Here is a 15,489-nt window from a genome sequence, read left to right as displayed (position 1 = left end):
GTGTCTCAATATCAGTGAAAAAATAAAGGAGAAAATTTTCTTTACAGGGTTGAAATGCTTTAATACTGATATTTCTGAATGTCATAGACAATCTTTGCTGACTTTGTAAGTATTCGTCTCAAGAAGACAGGTAGGGGAAAAGGCCACCCTGGTGCTATGCAGCACGCCATCAACAGCTGAGGAGGCAGGGTTTATTATACAGCTCTTCCAGGCATTTAGTTGATAAACATTTCTACAAGACCAGATCTCCCGTCACTTCCACAGCATTAATCTCCATGTATATAGTTCAAGACAAAGAGAGGTTTTAGCCAGATACCCAAGGTGACTGAAAGCCTTGGGAAAATATAAATAAAGGTTTTTAAATTTATGGTACAAAATAGAAACAAGAAACATGGGCGCTTTCCCCTTGCCAGGGAGGATTTATGACTTTGAACTCGGCATCTGTCTGAAGAAGCCTCGGCCAGCTTCCTAAGGCGCTGTACCCCCCACAGCTGCTGACTCGGCCTAAAACCACCCGCCACTACTATTTAATTTAGAATTTCTGGAAGATTGAAAACCTCAGTGTTCCTTAAAGGGGACTGGGTAAATTAAAAAAAAAAAAATGCTACACCCAACCATGCTACAGACTACTATGAGGGCTGCTCTTCAGGAACATTCCACCGGCCCTTTATAGCCTAGTTCACATGCCAGCTCCCTTGGCTTACATGCCTGTTCCAGTCTGAATACAGAAAGCCCCTCCTCCACACCAAGCTCATGTCTGCACATTTTGTTCCCAGCTAACGGTATTGCTTTGGGAGGCTGTAGAATCTTTAAGTGTCATCACTGATAGGTATAGTACATTGATAGAGAGGTGTCTAGCCCCCTACTTCAAGATGCAGCTGCTATGTGAAGGGTATTAGCCTGCACTTCAGCTGCCCCTACCTGCTCTGTCCTGCCTTTTCACCATGATCGACGGTATCTTCTGAAACCAGGAGCCCAAATAGGTCTTCCTCCCTTGTTTCTGCCAGGTATTTGTCCCAGCCGTGTGGAGAAAAACTAGCACAACGTCTCACAGCACTTCGCCATCACTCACCCTGATACTGGCCATAGCTATGGTGTTGGCATATTTGTACTTCTCTCTCCCTCATTAGAGAGCAGGCCTATCGAGGGAGAGAAACATGATGGATTAGTCCCTGATCCCAATCCACAGTTTGGTGCACCATATTCAGGAAAGAAGCCTGCCGGGGGACAAATAAATGCAGGAGATTACTGAGAGACTGGAGGAGGCACACAGGTCACAGTTAGCAAGGGGCACAGGTGGAGAAAAATGAGGCCATCTTTGTAGGTCCCCAATTGCGCTTCACAACTTGTGCATACCCTCTGGTGTCTCCAAAGAACTGCTTCCTAAGTGGACAGCCACTCTAGAAGACCCGGGAACACTTTTCCTTTACTATTACTCACATGAACCTTTGGACTCAATGAGTTGATAGGTTATTTAATCTCTCTTTCACCAGTTTGAAGAAATAAAAACAGCTCTTTTTCACAGGACAAGCAGACAGGATGGTTCAAGCACCACCAACTTTCATGAAGGAGATGTCCTTAAACCTGCCATGAATAATGGCAGGAAGGGGCAACTGGTCAACCACTCAGCTGTAGGCAATGATTTCTACAGGGCAGTCACATGGGAAAGGCTTAGGAACAATCTAAGAAGATAGCTTACAGCAGATCTCACATGCACAGAAGTATAGAGGACTTGGGGCAGATACCAAATGGTAGCATAAAGAGATAACTCTGTTTACATACTGCTTCCTCTCCATGGTCAATGAAAACTAAAATTCAACAGTGCAAAACTCAACTTACTTCTGGAATGATGGTAAAACACCATGAATGATATCATGGTATACCTATGGTTGTTGTGCCAACGGTGACAAACAGCACACTTGGACCCTGGAGTCAGGTGGGACTATCTGAGTTGGGATCTGCATTTCATCACCTCCTAGTTCCATGCCCTTAGTCTTGTGGGTGTCAGCATTTTCAGCTGTAAGCTGGGGATAACAGTGACTAATTATAAGGGTTTGTGGGGGATTAAATGAGTTAGCATGAATAAGAAGCCCAGCATGCTGTTTGACACATAGTAAATACTTAATGACTGTTAGACATTATTACTATCACTCTAGTGCCAATGTTTCCTGGAAAACTATCTTCCTGTCTGAACATATTAATCTTCATTTAGTGCAGACAGCTTTCAATGAAGAACTGACATGGTCCTCATCCTCCTGTTTGTTTTCCCAGGCCACAAGGACTTCTTCAGTGTTCTCATTTCCCATAGTGCTGAGTAGTCGTCTGTGTCTTCCCCACCTGGCCCTATATCCCCAGAAATGACAAAACTGGAACTGCCTTTCTTAAGGAGTTTTATCCTTCACTATTTATGTGTATCGTATAAAAACAAAGTCAAAATCGTATATTCAAATTCTAATTGTAGAAGTTAATGGAGGCTTTACTCCAGGTTAGACAATGGGCCAGGCAGTGGGGTGGGAGAAAGGGGACTCACAGTTTGAAAGAGAAGTTACATGAAACAAGTAGATATGTTACCAGATACACCAGCTATAAATAGAAATAGGCATAGGCATCTGGCGGTGGTGGCACATGGCTTTAATCCCCTGCACTTGGGAGGCAGAGGCAGGAGGATCTCTGTGAGTTAGAGGTCATCCTTGTCTACAAAGCTGAGTTCTGGGATAACCAGAGCTGTTAACACAAAGAAACCCTGTCTCAAAAAAAAAAAAAAAAAAAAAAAAAAAAAAAAGGCATAGGTATAAAAAAGGAATGCCATTCTGTATGGATGCCCAGAGTCTGGGCCACCTGAGGCCATATTGGTGTTCAAGGGCCTTGCTGTCATTAGTATCATACCAATCTGAGTGGCCTGCACAGCCACATAGGGCCATGGTGACTTCCAGGCCAAGCTGTGACAGAGAGCTGTGTCTGGGTCTGTGGTCCTACCACAGCTGGGGTCTGTGTTGATGTTCATGACCTACCACCAGGACACATGGAAGAGCTCTGGAGAACTGGTCCTGCCCCTTTGTGGCTGGAGAGCTGCCCCTGCCTAGGAGAACTGGTCTAAGTGGCTTGGGCACAGGAGAGCTGTCCCCTGACTCCATGGCCACTGCAACAGGAGAGCTGGTCCCATCCTTCACCATGTGTGCTGCAGAGCTGGACCCAATGGTATGTGCATGAGAGAGATAGCCCTGACCCTTGCCTAGGGATATGGTCCCAATGGAAGACAGAACTGACCAACTCAGCTACCACCCAGGCCCACATCCAGGAATTTGAGTTGGGGTGCCAACATATACCCTGTCTATGACCTGCTGGAGTGTGTGAAGGGACTGGTGATTGGAGAACCACAAAGATAGATGATAGATAGATAGATAGATAGATAGATAGATAGACAGACAGCCAGACAGACAAACAGATATAGAGATATAGAGATATACATATGCATATATGCTAGGGGGAAAACAGACTCACGAACCTAGAACCAAGAGAGCTGGGACCAACCACACAACACTTCACTCCATCTGACCTGGTCTTCACAACCCAAGAGAGCATGCAACCTATAACTCCTTCCTTTTAAGAGATCATGTTCTCAGACAAGAAACAAAGCCTTAAGACTGGTACTCAAACTTTTGGTGGAATGAATTCCCACAACAGACTGGTCCTGTGGAACCATAGACACAGGACCCACATGACTCTGGGCAACAGCAGGATATCTGAGAGGAGTTCCCATAAGAGTCCAGTATTGATGGTGTACCAGAAGTCAGAGGTCTTGAACCAAACCAACAACTCACTGCAATGAATATTTGCAAGGAAAGCTGTTTGGACAAAAGGGTATAATGCATGACACCCAGAAGCTCCCAAGGCCACTACAGCAAAAGCATATATACGATGGAAAGGTGGGAAAGATAAAGGAGTGAATTTTTTTTCTTCTTTGGGGTGAGGGTAGACTACAAGGATGGAGGGTAGACATGGAAGGACTGGGAAATGAGTGGAATTGGAGGTGCATGATGTGAAATTCCAAAAAACCAAACTAAAAATGTGTTTTTAAAAACTGCCCTCTGTGTAAGACCAAGAGGAAGATGCCTACTGGATTCAGAAGCAGGGAGAGTAGGCCATTGCTGGGGTGTTGAGATATATTAGTAATATGAGGCGCTGAATCCTAGAGGGCACCATAGGCTATGGAGTCAGACCTGAGTGTCAAGACATGGCCTTGCCACTAGCTAACTTTGTGTTCACCTTCACACTCAGGAAACTTGAGAGACCCCACAGCCCACAGTTTACCTCACTAGCCTCCTTTGTTTTCCAGCCCTGGTTCCTGAAGATGTGTGCCCTTGTGTTTTCACATCTGTGTGTTCCTTGCACTAATCTCTCTTAGACCAGCTGATAATAGTGACTGTCCTGGCTAGTTTTATGTCAATTTGACAAAAGTCAAGAGTCATCAGTGAGGAGGGAGCCTAAATTGAGGAAATGCCTCTGTAAGATACAGCTGTAGGCAAGCCTGTAGGGCACTTTTTTTAGTTAGTGATTGACTGAGGAGGGCCCTGTTGCTTCCCTGTGTGCTTCCTGCCATGATCCTCAGCTGCCCCAGGTGTGGGCTCAGACACAAAGGAGCCAAGTGCACATGAACTGAACCTCAGAGACCATAAGCCCAAATAAACCAACAAACCTTTCTTCTTCTTAAATTGCTTCTTCCAGATATTTTTGTCACAATGATGAAAAGCTAATCAACATGATTTGCTTTGAGCAACATCCATACTAAGATGCATGGAATGTGTGTGTGTGTGTGTGTGTGTGTGTGTGTGTGTGTGTGTGTGTGTGCTTGGGAATATTTCTAAAAGCAGATGGATAATGGATTGAACATGGTAGAGCATAGAGGAAGACAGGATGGTCATGGCAATTTTCAAAGCAGGATTCATCTTGAAGTAAGGGAGTAGGGGTGGGTGTACCCAAGAACCTCTAAGGGGGCTCCTGGGTGACTGGTGCACCTGACTGAGGTCATACAAAACCAAGCTGAGGAAGAGGATTGTATTGCCTGTGAGAGAGCAGTTGAACCTTTGGCTGCAGATATGTTGGCTCCAAGGTTGAGACTTTGGACCCTTACAGCACAAGTGTGGATGAGTTTAGATGGCATGGGCTCCTGGAAGAGGAATTAGAGTATCTGGCCCTAAGGAGGACTTTCAGCACAGAGAGTGACTAAGTCCTTCACAGGTGACCTTGTCTGCAGCCTCAGTAAAGCACCAAGATGAAAATTAGACTGTAAGACCTTGATGATCCCCAATGGAAGGCCTCACTCTCCCTGGGGAGTGGATAGGTATAGGATAGGAGGTTGTTGATGGGGGAGCATGGGAAGGTGGGAGGGAGAGGGAACTGGGATTGATATGTAAAATAAGATTGTTTCTAATTTAAATTTTAGAAAACACACAGAGAAAAAAAAAAGAAAATTAGACTGTAAGAGGCTGTGAAATAGAAAGGGTTTCAGAGATGCCCTCTCCCTGGAATATGGAACATTGTTGGAAAACACTAGTAGTGGGGGGAGGGAGAGGCCATAGATAAAGAGGGGATATGAGTAAGAAGGGGAAGTGGTTTTAAATGATGGGGTAGGACCCATTAAGACTATGGTCTATTGATGCAGGATGTCCTTCTGAATGCTGCCAATATGTGTTGCTTTTATTGGTTGATGAATAAAGCTGTTTTTGCCGATGGCTAAGTAGAGTAAATACAGGAGGGAAATCCACACGGGGGTGGGAGGGTGATGGAGTTGAGGAAATGCCATGTAGCTGCTGGGGAGACAAGATACCAAGGCATCAATGGTGAGCCACACCCACATATCAGGCTCAAGCTTCCCTCAGTGTAACTTTAAACCAACTTCCTGTTGCCTGCAAGATGTAGGACTCTCAGCTACCTTTCTAGCATGTCTTCCTGCATGCCACCATGTCCTACCATGTTACTAATGGGCTGAGCCTCTAAAACATTAGTGAGCCACCCCAATTAAATGTTTTCCTTTATAAAAGTTGCTGTGGTCATGGTGTCTCTTCACAGCAATAGGAACCCTAAGACACCACCTATGTCTGCTGCGGGCTCCATCCCTGACCCACCACTGCCTGGTGCGTGGAGGACAATGAGCTCTGGATGCTGGCCACGTAGAGAAATGCCAGCCTTTCTTGGATATCCAAGTGCAGCTGTTTGGAAAGACTTCTACTCTGTATACTAGATCAATTGTACTGCTAAATTAAGAGAATTCTGAGCCAGTGACACACAATTACTATCCCAGCCCTCAGGGAGGCTCAGCTAGTGAAACTGTCTCAAAATTAAAACAAAACAAACAAACAAACAAAACAATAAAAAGGACTGTGGTTGTTTGGATGAACACAGCCCCCATAGGCTCTTATGTTTGAATACTTGGTCCCCAGTTAGTAGAACTATTTGGGTAGGATTAGAGGATATGGCTTTGTTGGAAGGCATGTGTAACTGAGGGAAGGCTCTGAGGTTTCAAAGGATGTGCCATTTCCAGTATTCTCTTCCTGCCTGGTGGTGTGAATCAAGCTGTGAGCTCGGCTATAACTGTCTAACCCTCTGAAACCATTAGGTAGAGCAAATGCTTTTTTATAAGTTGCTTTGGTCAGGGTGTTTTATCACAACAACAGAAAAGTAATGAGGACAAAGACCAAAAATAAACTGCCTGATTCACTCTGGTTATGCAGGCATCAAACTCAGATTTCTGTCTGGCTTACAAGTCCAAATTCAATGTTAATTAATGACAAGTTTTTAACATATATAGAAGAACTGAACAATTACAGGATAGCACATCTCACTTGTGTGGGCAGTCTTGTTTATTTATTTATTTATTTATTTTCAGTTTTGGTTTTTGGAGACAGCTTTCTCTGTGTAACAGCCCTGGCTTTCCTAGAACTTGCTTTGTAGACCAGATTGGCCTTGAACTCACAGAGATCCATGTGCCTGCCTCTGCCTCCCAAGTGCTGTGATTAAAGACATGTGTCACACCACCCAGCTGAGAAGTTTTATTTTAAAATACATATTTTAACATTCAAGTAAAATATATAATACCAAAATATCTTACATTAGAGGTATGTTGCATATAATTAAAATACATGTAATATATATATACATACATATATATGCGAGCGCACGTGCGTGCGTGCGTGCGTGCGTGCGTGCGTGCGTGCGTGTGTGTGTGTGTGTGTGTGTGTGTGTGTGTGTTGATTATTTAACTTACTTAGGAAAGAACCATTCCAAATTATAAACTCTTGGTGTACTGTATCTTGTTATGTTATCCTAAGTCCTTGTTTTCTTATATCCCCATGGGGTTTGAAACCTGTATAATCAAATTTCAAATGCAAACACTTGGCTTCCACACATTATGAATACAGAAGTGCTGTGACAGAAATAGCCATGTAACTGTTAATTCAAACACTGCAATTCACAGCACAGTGAATAAGGAGGTTACCAAGAGTGGCTTTAGTAGCATATGACCAAACGGGAACTTATAAGGGACATCGGTGCTGTCAATGTCAATGCACATAGACAGCATCAGCACATAACTGTCAAACTAAAATGCACATTTTCAAAAAGAAATCTTTTAAATTAAAGTTGGGTGTGGTAGCTCACAGGTATGCCTGATCTACATAGAGAGTTCCAGGTCATCCAGAGGTACACAATGAGGCCTTGTCTCAAACAAATAAACAAACAAAGCCAAATAGTTGAGACTGAGAAGTTACTTTTACTTGAAGAATTCCATTGGATGTGATAAGCTCTTAACACTGCCAGTGAAGCTCCTAATAAAATGTCTGTGCCAGTTGGCATCCCAACCTGTGGCTCGCTAGCTACAGATGCATTTGTAGATCAAACATTGTGACTCAATGTCAAAAGGTTCAACACCTCTGTTGTGGAAGACATAAGGTGACAGCTGATGAAGTTTCCGTTGATTGTATCAAGCCTGCCACACCTGGGGCTGAAAAGTGACAAAGAAAATGTTCAGACACACTGAGCCTCTCCACGAAGAAAACATCAAGGTTCATCACTGAAGTTGACTGAATAAAGAAAATGCTAGACCAAAAATAAAGCTGACTTTGAGTTGATCAAACCCCAAGATATAAAAGTTGGTCTATATAAACGCAGGGAATGGCTGGTACCTTAATGCCACCAAAGCGAAACCAAATAATTCCCAAAACGCAGAAAATTCTTCTGGATTGAAGACAAGGAGAAGAACAGTCCAACACAGGAGAGGGGCCTGTCCTGGAGTGAAGACACACAAATGCAATGGCTGACCTCACTTGGACCTGACTGGAATAAAGCAATAGGAAGCGCACTGGGGGAAGCTCATGGTGAGCCCTGGAACAATGTGTATTGGGACACTGGAGAATTCTCCTGGGTCTGACAGCTTCCAGTCTACTAGGGAAAGGGAAGGAGCTCCTTATGTAGCCAAGACATATCTAAGCTCTTACAGACAAAATGATGTAATGTCTAGAATTTGTTTCAAAAAACCCTGCAAGGTAAAGCTGAAGGTGAAGAGAGACAAGGTGAAGGGCACTTAGCCACAGATTAAAGGCTGATGGAGACATTTGGGTCCTGTTACTCATCCTTTCTGGATTGAGGCTTAGCAAAACGCCTGGCTTTTGTCACCCAAACTGGTTGTCATTGCCCTACAAAGGCAATCTCATAGAGCTGTTTATACTCCACCCATGGCCTTCCACCTGCCACCCCACCTTACTGTAAGCATCCATTTGTCCAGAAAAGAAACTTTGAGCTAACTGGTCACTTTCTAGTGTGTATTTGGTCTACAGACTCTTCTAGTTCTTTACTCTCTGCTCTGAGTACACTATCCCTCCATAGGCCCACGCTTACAGAACCTAGAGCAAGAATGTGCCTTCTTTTACAAGTACCTTGTTTTAACTAATCCCCTAGGAGCTGTGGGCTGTTAAAAGCTTGATTCACCCCAGAGAAGAGGAAAGGGACAAGTTCTCCTGAGCAAATTGGGAGTGGGGGGAGGGGAGAGGGAGTTAGGGTAAAGAGGAGGGGAGAGGTGGACATGAGGGAGCAAGAAGATTGAGTTAGGAGAATAGAAGAGAGAAAAAAGAGAAAGAAATACCTTAATAGAGGGAACCATTGTAGGTTTAAAGAGAAATGTGGCGCTAGGGAAATGTCCAGAGATCTACAAGGATGACCCCAACTAACAATCTAAGCAATAGTGGAGAGGCTACCTTAAATGTCCTTCCCTGATAATGAGATTGATGACTACCTTATGTGCCATCCTAGAGCCTTCATCCAGTAGGTGATGGAAGCAGAAGCAGACACCCACAGATAAACACTAGCCAAGTTCCTGGAATCCATTTATAGAGAGGGAAGAGTGATGAGCAAAGGGATCAAGACCAGGCTGAAGAAACCCACTGAAACAGCTGACCTGAACAAGAGGGAGCTCATGGACCCCCAGACTGATAGCTTGGAAACCAGCATAGGACCAACCCATACCCCCTGAACGTGGGTCTCGGTTAGGAGGACTGGGCAGTCTATGGAGCCTCTGGTAGTGGATCAGTATTCATCCCTAGTGTACAAATGGACGTTGGGAGCCCATTCCACATAAAGGGATACTCTCTCAGCCTAGACACATGGGGGAGGGCCTAGGTCCTGCTCCAAATGTTATGACAGACTTTAAAGATACCCCATGGAAGGCCTCTCCTTCCTTGTGGAACAGAAAGGGGAACCAGATAGGGGGTCAGTGGGTGGCATGGGAGGAGGAGAGAGAGAGAGGGAACTGGGGTTGACATGAAAACAAGCTTGTTTCTAATTTAAATAAAAATTTAAAAATTAAAAACCTGGTTCATAGCTCCGCACTGGGAAGCAGAACCCAGTGGTTTTGCCTTTGGAGGACTGTGGGATGGGATGAGCCCAGCACATGATTCTGCTGTAGCATGCACATGCGCCACTGGTCCCGAGCTCTAGGTAGACAGCCCTTTCAGCCTAGGTAGAGGTAAGAGCTAGTGGCTGGCTGCTTTGCATCTCTGATCTTTCAGCTTGCACCCCAATATCTGCCTCTAGATTCTTATTATTCGTGTTACACCCCACCAACAGAAGTAGGAATAGAACACTAAAAATAACTACAAATTATCCTGTCAGAGATCTCCTCTTTTACAGCTAAAATGTATAGGATTTTATGAAATGTTTTATTGTGCTGAACTGGTAGACAACAGTGCAATGATCCCAACATAACATCAGCTTTCCAATGGCCATCAACTCAAGGACAACCCTGGCTCCATTTTAATAATGTCACCCCTTTGTTTTTAAACAAATATAAGACATCATTTGATTCTGTCCCTTTTTTTTTTACTAGGTATATTTAAAAGCCAAACACATTTTAAATATAGTAAATCTTTTAAAATTACCATAACCGGGTCTGGAGCAAAGGCTCAGAGGTTAAGAGCACTGGCTGCTCTTTTAGAGGTCCTGAGTTCAATTCCCAGCACCCCACATGGTAGCTCACAACCATCTATAATGAGATCTGGTGCCCTCTTCTGGTGCCCAAGCATACATGCAGGCAGAACACTGCATATGGAATACATAAATCTTTAAAAAATTACCATAACCACTGTAATTGGTTCCTTTTCTCATTGACAACATGCTTGACAAAAAGTAATTTAAAGGAGGTTTGCTCTGACTGGGAAGGCATGGCTCCAGGCCTGTCCACATTAACCCACCCAAACCACTCACTTGACTTTGCCCAGACCTTAGTTGCTTTGCCAAGGACTGCAGTCACCCTCCATCTCTATTTTCTTCATTAGGATCCAATGGATCAGGAAAATCTTTTAATTTTACCTTCCAAGAGAATTCCAAATCCTACCACTTCTCAGCACCCCACCAATGTTATGACACCATCTTGCCCTTGTTGAAGATTGGATCAGTAGTACCCAGTGGTTTCTCTTCACATAGCATAAACACAAAGTTCTTTTCCTGCCTATCTGACTCTTGGCTCTTGGCTCTGCCTATCTTGCCATCTTAGCCTTTTATTTCTCTCTCTACCTGGGTGGCCAGGGTGGCCTCTGTGCTATTCCTTTAGGCCCCTGATGTCATCTCCATAGGGAATATTCTTTCCCAATGCACCTTAAGGTGCTCATCTCCTTAGATAGGATTTCTGATCTCATTCTAGCTATAACAATACCTTTTCATGTCTTTGCCCCATCTACTGCGAGAATGAAGACCATTCTCAGCAATCAGACCGTCGACATTCCAGAAAATGTGGACATCATTCTGAAGGGGCGCACAGTCATTGTGAAGGGCCCCAGAGGAACCCTCCGGAGGGATTTCAATCACATCAACGTAGAGCTGAGTCTCCTTGGGAAGAGGCTCCGGGTTGACAAATGGTGGGGTAACAGAAAGGAACTGGCCACTGTCCGAACCATCTGCAATCATGTTCAGAACATGATCAAGGGTGTCACACTGGGCTTCCACTACAAGATGAGGTCTGTGTATGCTCACTTCCCCATCAATGTCGTTATTCAGGAGAATGGGTCTTTGGTTGAAATCCGAAATTTCTTGGGTGAAAAATACATCCGCAGGGTTCGGATGAGAACAGGTTGTTCTGTCTCTCAAGCCCAGAAGGATGAATTAATCCTTGAAGGAAATGATATTGAACTTGTTTCAAATTCAGCAGCTCTGATTCAGCAAGCCACAACAGTTTTTGGATGGTATCTATGTGTCTGAAAAGGGAACTGTGCAGCAGGCTGATGAGTAAGACCTAAGTTACCCAGCTCCAGAAACAAGATCCTGAATTTAAGTACGATTTGGCATGTCTTTTGGGACAATAAAAGACTTGTATTGAAAAAAAAAAAAAAAAAACAATACCTTTGCACTCTCTTACCGCTCATCTTGCTTTATTTTTTTCTGTATTATTTGCCCTTATGTGACATATTGATTTAAGTTCCATAAGGGCAAGGACATCATTTTCCAGAATAGTTGTTAGCACATGGTATTATTAAGTAAGTGTTATGAATTAATAAATGGATGAAGTCAAAAATGACACAAATGCCTTTTTCATCTAGTTCCAAGTTCATAAAGTTCAGGGAAACAACCTTATTTGTTCCCAGGATGATTGAAAGATAATTACCAAATATCGAAAATGTTTCCATTCATTTAGAATTGTACTGAGCAACCTGTGATAACTGGGTTCTCTTACTGAGTCCCATGTAAAGATAGCTCCTAATGCTCAAGGTGACCGTCCCGGGCATATGACCTGCATCTGGAACAGCTAGGCTCCAAAGGTAGACAAACCCTAAGCCACACTATAACGTTCTTTTATTCGTTGCCTCAAGCCATCTCATTCTGGAACATTTCCTTCCCACACAGAATTGGCATTGGGATTGCCAGCGTGAGCACAGGAAACACTGTGGCTCATCTGTCACTTCCCTCAGGAAGCCCTTTGTGCCACAGGCAAAGCTGGCTGCTCCAGCCCCAAATCCCTTTGTTAACATAGCTGAACAACTAACGACTGCTTGGTGTATTTGTCCTACTGTGTCTCCCTAAGTCTACAATCTCACAAAGACAAGGCTTGTCTGTCCCTAGAGTCTAACACAGCATCTGCCATGTTGTGGGAATTCGGCAAATGTTCAATGAATGAGCAAATGGATTCCATGAGGAGACTTTCCACGTTATAAGCTGTTGATGGAGCAGATGGCCAGCTGGGCCCTTGCTTCGCTCAACCTCTCAGGACCCTTCCTCGCTTCCTATTTACAGGCACATTTCTGCACTTCCTATTTCCTTGCTTGAGTTTTTCTGACATTTCTGTGCCACAGGGGCTCATTTGTACTCCTTCTGGTAGTAGCTGTTTTGAAAGAAATCTCTCTCTTGAATTCAGAGTCTGCTGAAAATATTATGCCTCATGGGATCCTATTTCCCAGTGATCAGAGATGTCCTAGTCTGAGGTAGCTGTCTGCAAGGTGGAAATTTGGTGCCTCCTGGAACAGTCCAACTTGATGCTTCAGTACAATGCCATGGGCCTTTAAAAAGCTCCGGTAATGGCAGGATTAAACTTTAAGGGGGGAGGAACAGGTATGGTGTGCACACTTATAATCTATGCTCTCAGAAGGCTAAGGCAAGAGAATCCTAAGTTCCACGCTAGCCTGGGTTACACAAGGAGGGACTAAATATTGTTAACTGTGATTCTTATTTGATAACTGTTGTGTGATATACTTTGCTATGCTAAAGTTAAAACCCTTCTTTTTATTTTAGGCAGAAAAGAGGAGATGATGGGAGATGTCATTCTGTAAATATGTTTCTCTTATTGGTTAATGAATAAAGCACTGTTGGCCAATAGGAAAGCAAGATAGGCAGGACGAGGAGACTAGGAGGAGAGAGGAAGGAGAAAGGAGGAGTCAGCATGGAGAGACTGGAGAGAGCAGAACACCGGCCCCTCTCTCCGGTAAGATGAGACCACGTGGAAATACTTAGATTAATAGAAATGGGTTTAATATTTAAGACAGAGCTAGCCAATAAGAAACAAGTAACTGGCCAACAGCATTTATATCTAATAGAGTCTCTGTGTGTTATTTGGGGCTGGCGCGGTGGTAGGACCAGACCAGCCGGCAGGAAAAACGATTCATAACAGGGGGGGATAGGTATGGTGTGCACACTTACAATTATGCTCTCAGAAGGCTGAGGCAAGAGAATCCTAAGTCCCAGGTTAGCCTGGGTTACACAAGGAGACCCTGTCCCAAGGAAGAAAAATGTACGTTTTAAGTGTGGATACATTAACATGGAAAGACAGTTCCCAGTGTATTAATTTCTAGCAGATTACATAATAACATTGTGGTTTGAGTCTGCAGTAAACAGTGTGTTATTTCTCTTCCAAAGACTGATTTCTTACCAGAGTTCCTCCCTGAGTTGAGTGTGGTTGACTGGTGGTGATATCCTCAGGTGAGGTCCATTATCTGTGATGGATGCTGAGGAGCAAACATGTCCTTAGCAGGCTCACAGGACGAAGCAGCAGCAGCAGTCTGCACAGGCAGCAGCGGTCTGCACAGGCAGCTCCACTCAGGACAGAAGGCTCTTATGCTCTTGCTCCCTGCTGCTTTGTCTTCCAAAGCTGTGTGGCTCCAGTCTGCCCCTAGCCTGTCCCATCTAGTCCAATGCAAGCTTGGAGCTCGGTGCACAGCCCTTTCTCTGCTCCCCTGTCTTCCCTCAGGTCCCTCTTTGCTTCTGCAAGACCACCTTGCCTTCTGCATGTCTGAAAAGCCCAATTGGTCTACAGTGATATTCTGAAGATGTTATAGACACACACACGTTTGGGAGAAAGTTTCAGGAAAGATAAAGCCAAGTGCTAATTTATAGAGCAGTTAAAACTTCACATTATTTCTCATCCCTCAGAAAGTCTAAAATAGTGGTATGTGCCAGCCTGCAGGGGAATGTAAGGAATACGGTTTTTTCACCTGCCGCCGCTGGTCTTGTCCTGCCGCCACGCCAGCCGGATAGTTTCTTATCAGCCAGCTCTATCTTAATTATTAACCCATTTCTATGTATTTCCACATGGTCTTCTTACCAGGCAGTGTGACCGGCATCTTGTCTCCCCGGTCTCTCCATGCTGACCCTCCTTACTACTTCCTCTTTCCTCCTTGTCTCCTAGTCCCACCTATCTTGCTTTCCTATTAGCCAACAGTGCTTTATTCATTAAACCAGTATGAGAAACATATACAGAATGACATCTCCCATCATCTCCTCTTTTCTGTCTAAATAAAAAGAAGGGTTTTAACCTTAACATAGCAAAATATATCACATAACAGTTATCAAATAAGAATCACAGTTAACACTATTTAGTCCATTAACATTTAGCAAGATTTGAAGAAAATATTCCATCATCTATCCTATCTTTGTGTGTCTAAAGTCTAAGTAACTTATCTTTAATATTAAGGAAAACTATAACCATAACTCTCTGTCTTCAAGTCCCTCAAAGACCACAGAAAGATAATATATAAACTCTAGAAATGACTGAGACAACTCATTGCCTGGTTAGTCAACAAAAGTTCTTCTGTAATCTTCCATCTTCAGCCCATAGGCCATAGTGTGTCTGGCAGACTCTTCAGCAAAGCAGGAAACTTTAAACTGTCTTCTTATATTGGCAGTTTGTCAGTCACTTTTCTCTGTATCCTGCAGACTGTCTGGCAGACTCTTCCATGAAGCAGGAACTCTGTAACAATGTCCATCTTGAATCAGCAGTCACTTTTCTAAGGGTCCTGCATGTCCAGTTTATACATCACAAAGTCAAACAGTCCAGACAAGAGCAGTATCTTGTCCAAATGGCTAGTCTTGCTATATTGAAAACAAACTTCATAACACGTTTCTTCTATGCCCATCTTCCTTTCTGACATAAATGGTGTTGCCAGGAGCAGTTATGTCTCATTGTCAAGAAAAACCCTAAAACATTTTAAATGTCATATTCTGTAGGTCTTTGAAAGGTTT

The 15,489-nt window shown here is 43.7% G+C and overlaps 1 protein-coding gene across 1 annotated transcript; it reads left to right on the top strand.

Moving 5' to 3' along the window:
• The first annotated feature begins 11,215 nt into the window (after positions 1–11,215).
• Positions 11,216–11,811, top strand: LOC127223681 (60S ribosomal protein L9-like). The gene has a single exon (XM_051186400.1). It carries the CDS (start codon positions 11,233–11,235, stop codon positions 11,740–11,742), a length of 510 nt encoding a protein of 169 aa, XP_051042357.1. The 5' UTR covers positions 11,216–11,232; the 3' UTR covers positions 11,743–11,811.
• Positions 11,812–15,489: the final 3,678 nt, after the last annotated feature.

Source organism: Phodopus roborovskii, unplaced genomic scaffold (genome assembly GCF_943737965.1).
Source record: "Phodopus roborovskii unplaced genomic scaffold, PHOROB, whole genome shotgun sequence".
NCBI classification, from domain to species: domain Eukaryota; kingdom Metazoa; phylum Chordata; class Mammalia; order Rodentia; family Cricetidae; genus Phodopus; species Phodopus roborovskii.
Note: the sequence above shows the minus strand (reverse complement) of the source record. Positions and strands in the feature narration are given on the sequence as shown.

Bases quoted from the DNA above. Each gene is read 5' to 3' on its own strand.
- LOC127223681 (XM_051186400.1), top strand. From the start codon at position 11,233: ATGAAGACCATTCTCAGCAATCAGACCGTCGACATTCCAGAAAATGTG.